At 31.1% G+C, this 14,962-nt stretch overlaps 1 protein-coding gene across 1 annotated transcript in view; it reads left to right on the plus strand.

Moving 5' to 3' along the window:
- atp10a (ATPase phospholipid transporting 10A) overlaps window positions 1-14,962 on the plus strand; it is a gene marked incomplete at its 3' end in the record, with an annotated part of 35,414 nt that overhangs the window by 14,345 nt on the left and 6,107 nt on the right. Inside the window, exons 13-19 of the mRNA XM_083888355.1 lie at window positions 1-23; window positions 506-869; window positions 2,204-2,280; window positions 2,357-2,482; window positions 2,613-2,813; window positions 2,903-2,983; window positions 3,107-3,211. The exon at window positions 1-23 is cut by the window's left edge and continues 162 nt beyond it. Coding sequence (XP_083744481.1) covers window positions 1-23; window positions 506-869; window positions 2,204-2,280; window positions 2,357-2,482; window positions 2,613-2,813; window positions 2,903-2,983; window positions 3,107-3,211 — 977 coding nt within the window. The remainder of the gene's footprint in view (window positions 24-505; window positions 870-2,203; window positions 2,281-2,356; window positions 2,483-2,612; window positions 2,814-2,902; window positions 2,984-3,106; window positions 3,212-14,962) is intronic.

The following is a 14,962-nucleotide window of genomic DNA, read 5'->3' on the forward strand; positions in this document are numbered from 1 at the left end:
TCACCCTCAACGCTGACTCACAGGTGACTCCGCAATCCAAACACTTAGCCTGTCGTTAGCTTAGCATAAAGACAACAACAGTTTCACTTCATTTTTAGAGGAACAGTCCAAACACTTTGTTACAGCCTGTCGTTAGCTTAGCTTAGCTTAGCTTAGCATAGACAACAACAGTTTCACTTCCTTTTTATAGGAAGAGTTCAAACACTTTGTTACAAATAGCCTGTCATTAGCTTAGCATAAAGACAACAGTTTCGGGACTAATAAGGGATCTTAATCTTCACTTCATTTTTAAAGGAACATTTCAAACACTTTGTTACAAACAGCCTGTCGTTAGCTTAGCTTAGCTTAGCTTAGCATAGCATAGACAACAACGGTTTCACTTCTTTTTTAAAGGAAGAGTTCCAACAGTGTTACAAACAGCCTGTCGTTAGCTTAGCTTAGCTTAGCTTAGCATGAAGACAACAACAGTTTCACTTCCTGTTGTCCTTCTGTCCTTCCTGTACAGGAGAGCTGTGCCTTGTTGCTGGAGCAGAGTTTACTTTATATCCAGACTAAGTTCCTGTGCAGTTCTTCAGCTTCTAAAAGCTTCCATCCTGCAAACCTGCCGCCTTTCGACATCTATCAGCCTTCGTCCTCCTCCTCCTCCTCGTCCTCGTCCTCCCACTCCACGCCGTTCGTGGTTCACCGTCTGGGTCTGGTGATCGATGGACGGACCTTAGCGTTCGCTCTGGACCAGAGTTTGGAGGATAAGTTTGTGGGCGTGGCCAGAAGCTGTCGCTCCGTCCTGTGCTGTCGCTCCACTCCTCTGCAGAAGAGCATGGTGGTGAAGCTGGTGAGGAGCAAGCTCAAGGTCATGACCCTGGCCATAGGTGACTGACACACACACACACACACACACACACACACACACACACACACACACACACACACACACACACACACACACACACACACACATACAGATACTTTTATATCACGATCTGATCGAACATCTGAGACCAGAGCTGCTCTCATGTCAACATGCATAATATACATTTAGTACACATGTAATATACATGTAATACTCAGTTGATATGTATATGTATGATATATACGAGTATATATGTATATGTGTGTATGTACATATATGTATATGTATATGTGTGTATGTACATATATGTATATGTATATGTGTGTATGTACATATGTATGTATATATATATATGTATATATATATGTATATATGTATGTATATATATATGTATATATATATGTATATATATATGTATATATGTATATATATATGTATATATATATACACATATATATGTATGTATATATATATGTATATATATATACACATATATATGTATGTATATATATACACATGTGTATATATATACACACATATATGTGTGTATATATATATACACACATATATGTGTGTATATATATACACACATATATGTGTGTATATATATATATACACATATATATGTATGTATATATGTGTGTATATATACATAATACACATTTAATATATATATGTGTGTATATGTGTATCTATGTATATATGTATACATAATACACATTTAATATACATATACTATACATTTATTATATATGTGTATGTATATCTGTATATGTGTGTATATGTATGTGTATATATGTATACATCTGTATATGTATGTGTATATGTATACATATATGTATGTGTATATATGTATACATGTGCATATGTATACATAATACACATTTAATATACATATATACATATTTAATATATATAATACACTTAATATGCATTTAATATATATATATGTATACATAATACATATTTAATATACATATACTATACATTTATTATATATGTATATGTATATCTGTATACGTGTGTATATGTATATGTATGTGTAAATATGTATACATAATACACATTTAATATACATATATACACATTTAATATATATATAATACACTTAGTATGCATTTAATATTCATATAATGCACATGTTATATACATATTATACACTTTTAATATACATATAATGCATATTTAATATACATATTGTATAAATATAAAACACATTTTTCACACAAACTGTTTTTTTAAACCTTTTATAGTTTCATACTAGTGTGGCGTATTTGTAATGATCAGTGAAACCACATGGTGGCGTCGTCTGCATAGAAAAGAGCACCAATTCCACTTCCTGTTTGATCTCAGGTGACGGAGCTAACGACGTTAGCATGATCCAGGTGGCAGACGTGGGCGTCGGCATCTCCGGACAGGAGGGCATGCAGGTGAGAGGGTTATGGTAGATTAGCAGAGCGAGCTGAGCGGCGACTGTTTGTTGTAACGCCTCTGTTTGTCCTGCAGGCGGTGATGGCGAGCGACTTTGCCCTCCCGCGTTTCCGTTATCTTCAGAAGCTTCTCCTGGTCCATGGACACTGGTGCTACTCTCGCCTCGCCAACATGATCCTCTTCTTCTTCTACAAGAACGCTGTGAGTGTGAGCTAACGCTAACGCTAACTGAGGAGCAGATGTTCCTTCTCTGATGACTTCATGGTCTTCTTTATGGTCTTCTTTATGGTCTTCTTTATGGTCTTCTTCATGGTCTTCATGTCTTCCTCAGATGTTCGTCGCTCTCATCTTCTGGTATCAGTTCTACTGTGGCTTCTCGGGCTCGGCCATGATCGATCAGTGGTATCTCATCTTCTTCAACCTGATGTTCTCCGCCTTCCCTCAGCTCATCACTGCCACTCTGGACAAGGACGTGTCAGCAGAGACTCTGCAGCAACTACCTCAGCTCTACATGACGGGACAGAACTCAGAGGTTCTCAGAACTCAGAACCACGAGTTCACTTATCAACCTCTAACTGAAGTTGGAGCAGCTCTCAGTGAATGTGTGTTGTGTGTTTGCAGGAATATAAGCCATACATGTTCTGGATGAACATGATCGATGCTTTCTACCAAAGTCTGGTTTGCTTCTTCATCCCCTACTTTGTGAGTGTGATCTCTGTGATCTCTGTTGTCTCTGATCTGTGATCTCTTCATCTGGATTTGTTGTTGTTTTAATTCCTGGTGTCTCTGACTTGTCCTCATGTCCTCATGTCTTCTTGTCTTCAGGCTTACGCCGACTCTAATGTGGATCTGTTTACGTGGGGAACTCCCATCACCACCATCGCTTTACTCACCATCCTGCTGCACCTGGGCGTCGAGACCAAAACCTGGGTAAACCAACACCACAACACGCGCACACACACACACACCAAAACACAGTTTTTTTTTATCCCCAAATTTTTTTCTTGCTATTGTCATCCAAAAATGTACAAATTTTTTCAAAGAATTTATTTCGTTCCAAAATTTGACAAAAACGTCATACTTTTCTGTGTCGTTCCAAAATTTGACCATTTTTTTGAGGTAAAAAATTCCGGTCCAAAATCAATTAAAAAAAATTTTTTTGAAAAGATTTTTTTATAAAAATGTTTTTGGGACGACATAGTGTAGTATGTAGTTTTTGTCAAATTTTGGACCAAATTTTTTTCCCAGATAAATGCTCAAATCTTGAGCAAAATACCGTAGTATACGGTTTTTGTCAAATTTCGGGCGATGATGTCGTTTTTGTCAAGTTTTGGACCAAAAAAATTGTCACATTTTGGAACGACATAGTATAGTAAGACGTACTACATAGTATAGTATGATGTTTTTGTCAAGTTTTGGACCAAAAAAATATTTTTACAAAAAATTGCCAGATTTTGGACGACATAGTATATAGTATGACGTACTACATAGTATAGTATGACGTTTAGTCAAGTTTTGGACCAAAAAAATGTATTTCAAAAAAATTGTCAGATTTTGGACGACATAGTATATAGTATGACGTACTACATAGTATAGTATGACGTTTTTGTCAAATTTTGGACCAAAAAAATATTTTTCAAAAAAATTGTCACATTTTGGACGACATAGTTTATAGTATGTCGTTTTTTTGTCAAATTTTGGACCAACATTTTCTTTCCAAATAAATGCTCAAATCTTGAGCAACATACCGTAGTATACGTTTTTTGTCAAATTTCGGACGACGTATGACATTTTTGTCAAGTTTTGGACCAAAAAAAATTTTTCCAAAAAAATTGTCAGATTTTGGACGACATAGTATAGTATGACGTACTACATAGTATAGTATGACGTTTTTGTCAAGTTTTGGACCAAAAAAATATTTTTCCAAAAAATTGTCACATTTTGGACGACATAGTCGACGTATGTCGTTTTTTTGTCAAATTTTGGACCAACATTTTTTTCCCAAATAAATACTCAAATCTTGAGCAAAAGACCTTAGTATGCGGTTTTTGTCAAATTTTGGACCAAAAAACTGTAACAAAAAAATGTTACATTTTGGAACGACATAGTACATTATGTCGTTTTTATCAAATTTTGGACCAAAAAACTGTAACAAAAAAATGTTAAATTTTGGAACGACATAGTACATTATGTGGTTTTTGTCAAATTTTGGACCAACATTTTTCTTTCAAAAAATTGTCACATTTTGGACGACAAAGTATAGTATGACGTACTACATAGTATAGTATGACGTTTTTGTCAAGTTTTGGACCAAAAAAATGTTTTTCAAAAAATTGTCACATTTTGGACGACATAGTATAGTATGACGTTTTTGTCAAATTTTGGACTAAATGTTTTTTCCAAATAAATGCTCAAATCTTGAGCAAAATACCGTAGTATATGGTTTTTGTCAAATTTCGGACGACGTATGACATTTTTGTCAAGTTTTGGACCAAAAAAATGTTTTTCAAAAAAATTGTCAAATTTTGGACTAAATTATTTTTTTCAAAAAATTGTCACATTTTGGATGACATGGTATATAGTATGACGTACTACATAGTATAGTATGACGTTTTTGTCAAATTCTGGACCAAATTTTTTTCCAAAAAATTGTCACATTTTGGACGACATAGTATATAGTATGACGTACTACATAGTATAGTATGACGTTTAGTCAAGTTTTGGACCAAAAAAATGTTTTTCAAAAAAATTGTCAGATTTTGAACGACATAGTATCGTATGTCGTTTTTTGTCAAATTTTGGACCAACATTTTTCTTTCAAAAAATTGTCACATTTTGGACGACAAAGTATAGTATGACGTACTACATAGTATAGTATGACGTTTTTGTCAAGTTTTGGACCAAAAAAATGTTTTTCAAAAAATGGTCACATTTTGGACGACATAGTATAGTATGTCGTTTTTGTCAAATTTTGGACCAAAATTTTTTCCCACATAAATGCTCAAATCTTGAGCAAAATACCGTAGTTTACGGTTTTTGTCAAATTTTGGACGTTGTATGACAATTTAGTCAAATTTTGGACCAAAAGATTTTTCCCAAAAAATTGTCAATTTTGGAACGACATAGTATAGTATGTCGTTTTTGTCAAATTTTGGACCAACATTTTTCTTTAAAAAAATTGTCACATTTTGGACCACAAAGTATAGTATGACGTACTACATAGTATAGTATGATGTTTTTGTCAAGTTTTGGACCAAAAAAATGTTTTTCAAAAAATGGTCACATTTTGGACGACATAGTATAGTATGTCGTTTTTGTCAAATTTTGGACTAAATTTTTTTTTTCAAAAAATTGTCACATTTTGGACGACATAGTATAATATGACGTACTACATAGTATAGTATGATGTTTTTGTCAAGTTTTGGACCAAAAAAATATTTTTCCAAAAAATTGTCACATTTTGGATGACATAGTCGACGTATGTCGTTTTTTTGTCAAATTTTGGACCAAAAAACTGTAACAAAAAAATGTTAAGTTTTGGAACGACATAGTATAGTATGTCGTTTTTGTCAAATTTTGGACCAAAATTTTTTCCCACATAAATACTCAAATCTTGAGCAAAATACCGTAGTTTACGATTTTTGTCAAATTTTGGACGTTGTATGACAATTTAGTCAAGTTTTGGACCAAAAGATTTTTCCCAAAAAATTGTCAATTTTGGAACGACATAGTATAGTATGTCGTTTTTGTCAAATTTTGGACCAACATTTTTCTTTCAAAAAATTGTCACATTTTGGACCACAAAGTATAGTATGACGTACTACATAGTATAGTATGATGTTTTTGTCAAGTTTTGGACCAAAAAAATGTTTTTCAAAAAATGGTCACATTTTGGACGACATAGTATAGTATGTCGTTTTTGTCAAATTTTGGACTAAATTTTTTTTCCAAATAAATGCTCAAATCTTGAGCAAAATACCGTAGTATATGGTTTTTGTCAAATTTCGGACGACGTATGACATTTTTGTCAAGTTTTGGACCAAAAAAATGTTTTTCAAAAAAATTGTCAGATTTTGGACGACATAGTATAGTATGTCGTGTTTGTCAAATTTTGGACTAAATTTTTTTTTTCAAAAAATTGTCACAGTTTGGACGACATAGTATAATATGACGTACTACATAGTATAGTATGACGTTTTTGTCAAGTTTTGGACCAAAAAAATATTTTTCCAAAAAATTGTCACATTTTGGACGACATAGTATAGTATGTCGTGTTTGTCAAATTTTGGACCAAATTTTTTTTTTCAAAAAATTGTCACAGTTTGGACGACATAGTATAATATGACGTACTACATAGTATAGTATGACGTTTTTGTCAAGTTTTGGACCAAAAAAATATTTTTCCAAAAAATTGTCACATTTTGGACGACATAGTCGACGTATGTCGTTTTTTTGTCAAATTTTGGACCAACATTTTTTTCCCAAATAAATACTCAAATCTTGAGCAAAAGACCTTAGTATACGGTTTTTGTCAAATTTTGGACCAAAAAACTGTAACAAAAAAATGTTAAGTTTTGGAACGACATAGTATAGTATGTCGTTTTTGTCAAATTTTGGACCAAAATTTTTTTCCCAAATAAATACTCAAATCTTGAGCAAAAGACCTTAGTATACGGTTTTTGTCAAATTTTGGACGTTGTATGACAATTTAGTCAAGTTTTGGACCAAAAAAATGTTTTTCCAAAAAATTGTCAGATTTTGGACGACAGTATAGTATGTCGTTTTTGTCAAATTTTGGACTACATTTTTTTTTTCAAAAAATTGTCACAGTTTGGACGACATAGTATAATATGACGTACTACATAGTATAGTATGACGTTTTTGTCAAGTTTTGGACCAAAAAAATATTTTTCCAAAAAATTGTCACATTTTGGACGACATAGTCGACGTATGTCGTTTTTTTGTCAAATTTTGGACCAACATTTTTTTCCCAAATAAATACTCAAATCTTGAGCAAAAGACCTTAGTATACGGTTTTTGTCAAATTTTGGACGTTGTATGACAATTTAGTCAAGTTTTGGACCAAAAAAATGTTTTTCCAAAAAATTGTCCGATTTTGGACGACATAGTATAGTATGTCGTTTTTGTCAAATTTTGGACTACATTTTTTTTTTCAAAAAATTGTCACAGTTTGGACGACATAGTATAATATGACGTACTACATAGTATAGTATGACGTTTTTGTCAAGTTTTGGACCAAAAAAATATTTTTCCAAAAAATTGTCACATTTTGGACGACATAGTCGACGTATGTCGTTTTTTTGTCAAATTTTGGACCAACATTTTTTTCCCAAATAAATACTCAAATCTTGAGCAAAAGACCTTAGTATACGGTTTTTGTCAAATTTTGGACGTTGTATGACAATTTAGTCAAATTTTGGACCAAAAGATTTTTCCCAAAAAATTGTCAATTTTGGAACGACATAGTATAGTATGTCGTTTTTGTCAAATTTTGGACCAAAATTTTTTTCCCAAATAAATACTCAAATCTTGAGCAAAAGACCTTAGTATACGGTTTTTGTCAAATTTTGGACGTTGTATGACAATTTAGTCAAGTTTTGGACCAAAAAAATGTTTTTCCAAAAAATTGTCAGATTTTGGACGACATAGTATAGTATGTCGTTTTTGTCAAATTTTGGACTACATTTTTTTTTTCAAAAAATTGTCACAGTTTGGACGACATAGTATAATATGACGTACTACATAGTATAGTATGACGTTTTTGTCAAGTTTTGGACCAAAAAAATATTTTTCCAAAAAATTGTCACATTTTGGACGACATAGTCGACGTATGTCGTTTTTTTGTCAAATTTTGGACCAACATTTTTTTCCCAAATAAATACTCAAATCTTGAGCAAAAGACCTTAGTATACGGTTTTTGTCAAATTTTGGACGTTGTATGACAATTTAGTCAAATTTTGGACCAAAAGATTTTTCCCAAAAAATTGTCAATTTTGGAACGACATAGTATAGTATGTCGTTTTTGTCAAATTTTGGACCAAAATTTTTTTCCCAAATAAATACTCAAATCTTGAGCAAAAGACCTTAGTATACGGTTTTTGTCAAATTTTGGACGTTGTATGACAATTTAGTCAAGTTTTGGACCAAAAAAATGTTTTTCCAAAAAATTGTCAGATTTTGGACGACATAGTATAGTATGTCGTTTTTGTCAAATTTTGGACTACATTTTTTTTTTCAAAAAATTGTCACAGTTTGGACGACATAGTATAATATGACGTACTACATAGTATAGTATGACGTTTTTGTCAAGTTTTGGACCAAAAAAATATTTTTCCAAAAAATTGTCACATTTTGGACGACATAGTCGACGTATGTCGTTTTTTTGTCAAATTTTGGACCAACATTTTTTTCCCAAATAAATACTCAAATCTTGAGCAAAAGACCTTAGTATACGGTTTTTGTCAAATTTTGGACCAAAAAACTGTAACAAAAAAATGTTAAGTTTTGGAACGACATAGTATAGTATGTCGTTTTTGTCAAATTTTGGACCAAAATTTTTTTCCCAAATAAATACTCAAATCTTGAGCAAAAGACCTTAGTATACGGTTTTTGTCAAATTTTGGACGTTGTATGACAATTTAGTCAAGTTTTGGACCAAAAAAATGTTTTTCCAAAAAATTGTCAGATTTTGGACGACATAGTATAGTATGTCGTTTTTGTCAAATTTTGGACTACATTTTTTTTTTCAAAAAATTGTCACAGTTTGGACGACATAGTATAATATGACGTACTACATAGTATAGTATGACGTTTTTGTCAAGTTTTGGACCAAAAAAATATTTTTCCAAAAAATTGTCACATTTTGGACGACATAGTCGACGTATGTCGTTTTTTTGTCAAATTTTGGACCAACATTTTTTTCCCAAATAAATACTCAAATCTTGAGCAAAAGACCTTAGTATACGGTTTTTGTCAAATTTTGGACGTTGTATGACAATTTAGTCAAATTTTGGACCAAAAGATTTTTCCCAAAAAATTGTCAATTTTGGAACGACATAGTATAGTATGTCGTTTTTGTCAAATTTTGGACCAAAATTTTTTTCCCAAATAAATACTCAAATCTTGAGCAAAAGACCTTAGTATACGGTTTTTGTCAAATTTTGGACGTTGTATGACAATTTAGTCAAGTTTTGGACCAAAAAAATGTTTTTCCAAAAAATTGTCAGATTTTGGACGACATAGTATAGTATGTCGTTTTTGTCAAATTTTGGACTACATTTTTTTTTTCAAAAAATTGTCACAGTTTGGACGACATAGTATAATATGACGTACTACATAGTATAGTATGACGTTTTTGTCAAGTTTTGGACCAAAAAAATATTTTTCCAAAAAATTGTCACATTTTGGACGACATAGTCGACGTATGTCGTTTTTTTGTCAAATTTTGGACCAACATTTTTTTCCCAAATAAATACTCAAATCTTGAGCAAAAGACCTTAGTATACGGTTTTTGTCAAATTTTGGACCAAAAAACTGTAACAAAAAAATGTTAAGTTTTGGAACGACATAGTATAGTATGTCGTTTTTGTCAAATTTTGGACCAAAATTTTTTTCCCAAATAAATACTCAAATCTTGAGCAAAAGACCTTAGTATACGGTTTTTGTCAAATTTTGGACGTTGTATGACAATTTAGTCAAGTTTTGGACCAAAAAAATGTTTTTCCAAAAAATTGTCAGATTTTGGACGACATAGTATAGTATGTCGTTTTTGTCAAATTTTGGACTACATTTTTTTTTTCAAAAAATTGTCACAGTTTGGACGACATAGTATAATATGACGTACTACATAGTATAGTATGACGTTTTTGTCAAGTTTTGGACCAAAAAAATATTTTTCCAAAAAATTGTCAATTTTGGAACGACATAGTATAGTATGTCGTTTTTGTCAAATTTTGGACCAACATTTTTCTTTCAAAAAATTGTCACATTTTGGACGACAAAGTATAGTATGACGTACTACATAGTATAGTATGATGTTTTTGTCAAGTTTTGGACCAAAAAAATGTTTTTCAAAAAATGGTCACATTTTGGACGACATAGTATAGTATGTCGTTTTTGTCAAATTTTGGACTAAATTTTTTTTCCAAATAAATGCTCAAATCTTGAGCAAAATACCGTAGTATATGGTTTTTGTCAAATTTCGGACGACGTATGACATTTTTGTCAAGTTTTGGACCAAAAAAATGTTTTTCAAAAAAATTGTCAGATTTTGGACGACATAGTCGACGTATGTCGTGTTTGTCAAATTTTGGACTAAATTTTTTTTTTCAAAAAATTGTCACATTTTGGACGACATAGTATAATATGACGTACTACATAGTATAGTATGACGTTTTTGTCAAGTTTTGGACCAAAAGAATATTTTTCCAAAAAATTGTCACATTTTGGACGACATAGTCGACGTATGTCGTTTTTTTGTCAAATTTTGGACCAACATTTTTTTCCCAAATAAATACTCAAATCTTGAGCAAAAGACCTTAGTATACGGTTTTTGTCAAATTTTGGACGTTGTATGACAATTTAGTCAAATTTTAGACCAAAAGATTTTTCCCAAAAAATTGTCAATTTTGGAACGACATAGTATATAGTATGTCGTTTTTGTCAAATTTTGGACCAACATTTTTCTTTCAAAAAATTGTCACATTTTGGACGACAAAGTATAGTATGACGTACTACATAGTATAGTATGATGTTTTTGTCAAGTTTTGGACCAAAAAAATGTTTTTCAAAAAATGGTCACATTTTGGACGACATAGTATAGTATGTCGTTTTTGTCAAATTTTGGACTAAATTTTTTTTCCAAATAAATGCTCAAATCTTGAGCAAAATACCGTAGTATATGGTTTTTGTCAAATTTCGGACGACGTATGACGTTTTTGTCAAGTTTTGGACCAAAAAAATGTTTTTCAAAAAAATTGTCAGATTTTGGACGACATAGTATAGTATGTCGTGTTTGTCAAATTTTGGACTAAATTTTTTTTTTCAAAAAATTGTCACAGTTTGGACGACATAGTATAATATGACGTACTACATAGTATAGTATGACGTTTTTGTCAAGTTTTGGACCAAAAAAATATTTTTCCAAAAAATTGTCACATTTTGGACGACATAGTATAGTATGTCGTGTTTGTCAAATTTTGGACTAAATTTTTTTTTTCAAAAAATTGTCACAGTTTGGACGACATAGTATAATATGACGTACTACATAGTATAGTATGACGTTTTTGTCAAGTTTTGGACCAAAAAAATATTTTTCCAAAAAATTGTCACATTTTGGACGACATAGTCGACGTATGTCGTTTTTTTGTCAAATTTTGGACCAACATTTTTTTCCCAAATAAATACTCAAATCTTGAGCAAAAGACCTTAGTATACGGTTTTTGTCAAATTTTGGACGTTGTATGACAATTTAGTCAAGTTTTGGACCAAAAAAATGTTTTTCCAAAAAATTGTCAGATTTTGGACGACATAGTATAGTATGTCGTTTTTGTCAAATTTTGGACTAAATTTTTTTTTTCAAAAAATTGTCACATTTTGGACGACATAGTATAATATGACGTACTACATAGTATAGTATGACGTTTTTGTCAAATTTTGGACCAAAAAAATATTTTTCCAAAAAATTGTCACATTTTGGATGACATAGTCGACGTATGTCGTTTTTTTGTCAAATTTTGGACCAAAAAACTGTAACAAAAAAATGTTAAGTTTTGGAACGACATAGTATAGTATGTCGTTTTTGTCAAATTTTGGACCAAAATTTTTTCCCACATAAATGCTCAAATCTTGAGCAAAATACCGTAGTTTACGGTTTTTGTCAAATTTTGGACGTTGTATGACAATTTAGTCAAATTTTGGACCAAAAGATTTTTCCCAAAAAATTGTCAATTTTGGAACGACATAGTATAGTATGTTGTTTTTGTCAAATTTTGGACCAACATTTTTCTTTCAAAAAATTGTCACATTTTGGACGACAAAGTATAGTATGACGTACTACATAGTATAGTATGATGTTTTTGTCAAGTTTTGGACCAAAAAAATGTTTTTCAAAAAATGGTCACATTTTGGACGACATAGTATAGTATGTCGTTTTTGTCAAATTTTGGACTAAATTTTTTTTCCAAATAAATGCTCAAATCTTGAGCAAAATACCGTAGTATATGGTTTTTGTCAAATTTCGGACGACGTATGACATTTTTGTCAAGTTTTGGACCAAAAAAATGTTTTTCAAAAAAATTGTCAGATTTTGGACGACATAGTCGACGTATGTCGTGTTTGTCAAATTTTGGACTAAATTTTTTTTTTCAAAAAATTGTCACATTTTGGACGACATAGTATAATATGACGTACTACATAGTATAGTATGACGTTTTTGTCAAGTTTTGGACCAAAAGAATATTTTTCCAAAAAATTGTCACATTTTGGACGACATAGTCGACGTATGTCGTTTTTTTGTCAAATTTTGGACCAACATTTTTTTCCCAAATAAATACTCAAATCTTGAGCAAAAGACCTTAGTATACGGTTTTTGTCAAATTTTGGACGTTGTATGACAATTTAGTCAAATTTTAGACCAAAAGATTTTTCCCAAAAAATTGTCAATTTTGGAACGACATAGTATATAGTATGTCGTTTTTGTCAAATTTTGGACCAACATTTTTCTTTCAAAAAATTGTCACATTTTGGACGACAAAGTATAGTATGACGTACTACATAGTATAGTATGATGTTTTTGTCAAGTTTTGGACCAAAAAAATGTTTTTCAAAAAATGGTCACATTTTGGACGACATAGTATAGTATGTCGTTTTTGTCAAATTTTGGACTAAATTTTTTTTCCAAATAAATGCTCAAATCTTGAGCAAAATACCGTAGTATATGGTTTTTGTCAAATTTCGGACGACGTATGACATTTTTGTCAAGTTTTGGACCAAAAAAATGTTTTTCAAAAAAATTGTCAGATTTTGGACGACATAGTATAGTATGTCGTGTTTGTCAAATTTTGGACTAAATTTTTTTTTTCAAAAAATTGTCACAGTTTGGACGACATAGTATAATATGACGTACTACATAGTATAGTATGACGTTTTTGTCAAGTTTTGGACCAAAAAAATATTTTTCCAAAAAATTGTCACATTTTGGACGACATAGTATAGTATGTCGTGTTTGTCAAATTTTGGACTAAATTTTTTTTTTCAAAAAATTGTCACAGTTTGGACGACATAGTATAATATGACGTACTACATAGTATAGTATGACGTTTTTGTCAAGTTTTGGACCAAAAAAATATTTTTCCAAAAAATTGTCACATTTTGGACGACATAGTCGACGTATGTCGTTTTTTTGTCAAATTTTGGACCAACATTTTTTTCCCAAATAAATACTCAAATCTTGAGCAAAAGACCTTAGTATACGGTTTTTGTCAAATTTTGGACCAAAAAACTGTAACAAAAAAATGTTAAGTTTTGGAACGACATAGTATAGTATGTCGTTTTTGTCAAATTTTGGACCAAAATTTTTTTCCCAAATAAATACTCAAATCTTGAGCAAAAGACCTTAGTATACGGTTTTTGTCAAATTTTGGACGTTGTATGACAATTTAGTCAAGTTTTGGACCAAAAAAATGTTTTTCCAAAAAATTGTCAGATTTTGGACGACATAGTATAGTATGTCGTTTTTGTCAAATTTTGGACTACATTTTTTTTTTCAAAAAATTGTCACAGTTTGGACGACATAGTATAATATGACGTACTACATAGTATAGTATGACGTTTTTGTCAAGTTTTGGACCAAAAAAATATTTTTCCAAAAAATTGTCACATTTTGGACGACATAGTCGACGTATGTCGTTTTTTTGTCAAATTTTGGACCAACATTTTTTTCCCAAATAAATACTCAAATCTTGAGCAAAAGACCTTAGTATACGGTTTTTGTCAAATTTTGGACGTTGTATGACAATTTAGTCAAATTTTGGACCAAAAGATTTTTCCCAAAAAATTGTCAATTTTGGAACGACATAGTATAGTATGTCGTTTTTGTCAAATTTTGGACCAACATTTTTCTTTCAAAAAATTGTCACATTTTGGACGACAAAGTATAGTATGACGTACTACATAGTATAGTATGATGTTTTTGTCAAGTTTTGGACCAAAAAAATGTTTTTCAAAAAATGGTCACATTTTGGACGACATAGTATAGTATGTCGTTTTTGTCAAATTTTGGACTAAATTTTTTTTCCAAATAAATGCTCAAATCTTGAGCAAAATACCGTAGTATATGGTTTTTGTCAAATTTCGGACGACGTATGACATTTTTGTCAAGTTTTGGACCAAAAAAATGTTTTTCAAAAAAATTGTCAGATTTTGGACGACATAGTCGACGTATGTCGTGTTTGTCAAATTTTGGACTAAATTTTTTTTTTCAAAAAATTGTCACATTTTGGACGACATAGTATAATATGACGTACTACATAGTATAGTATGACGTTTTTGTCAAGTTTTGGACCAAAAAAATATTTTTCCAAAAAATTGTCACATTTTGGACGACATAGTCGACGTATGTCGTTTTTTTGTCAAATTTTGGACCAACATTTTTTTCCCAAA

Source organism: Microchirus variegatus, assembly GCF_963457635.1.
Source record: "Microchirus variegatus genome assembly, chromosome: 4".
NCBI lineage: Eukaryota > Metazoa > Chordata > Actinopteri > Pleuronectiformes > Soleidae > Microchirus > Microchirus variegatus.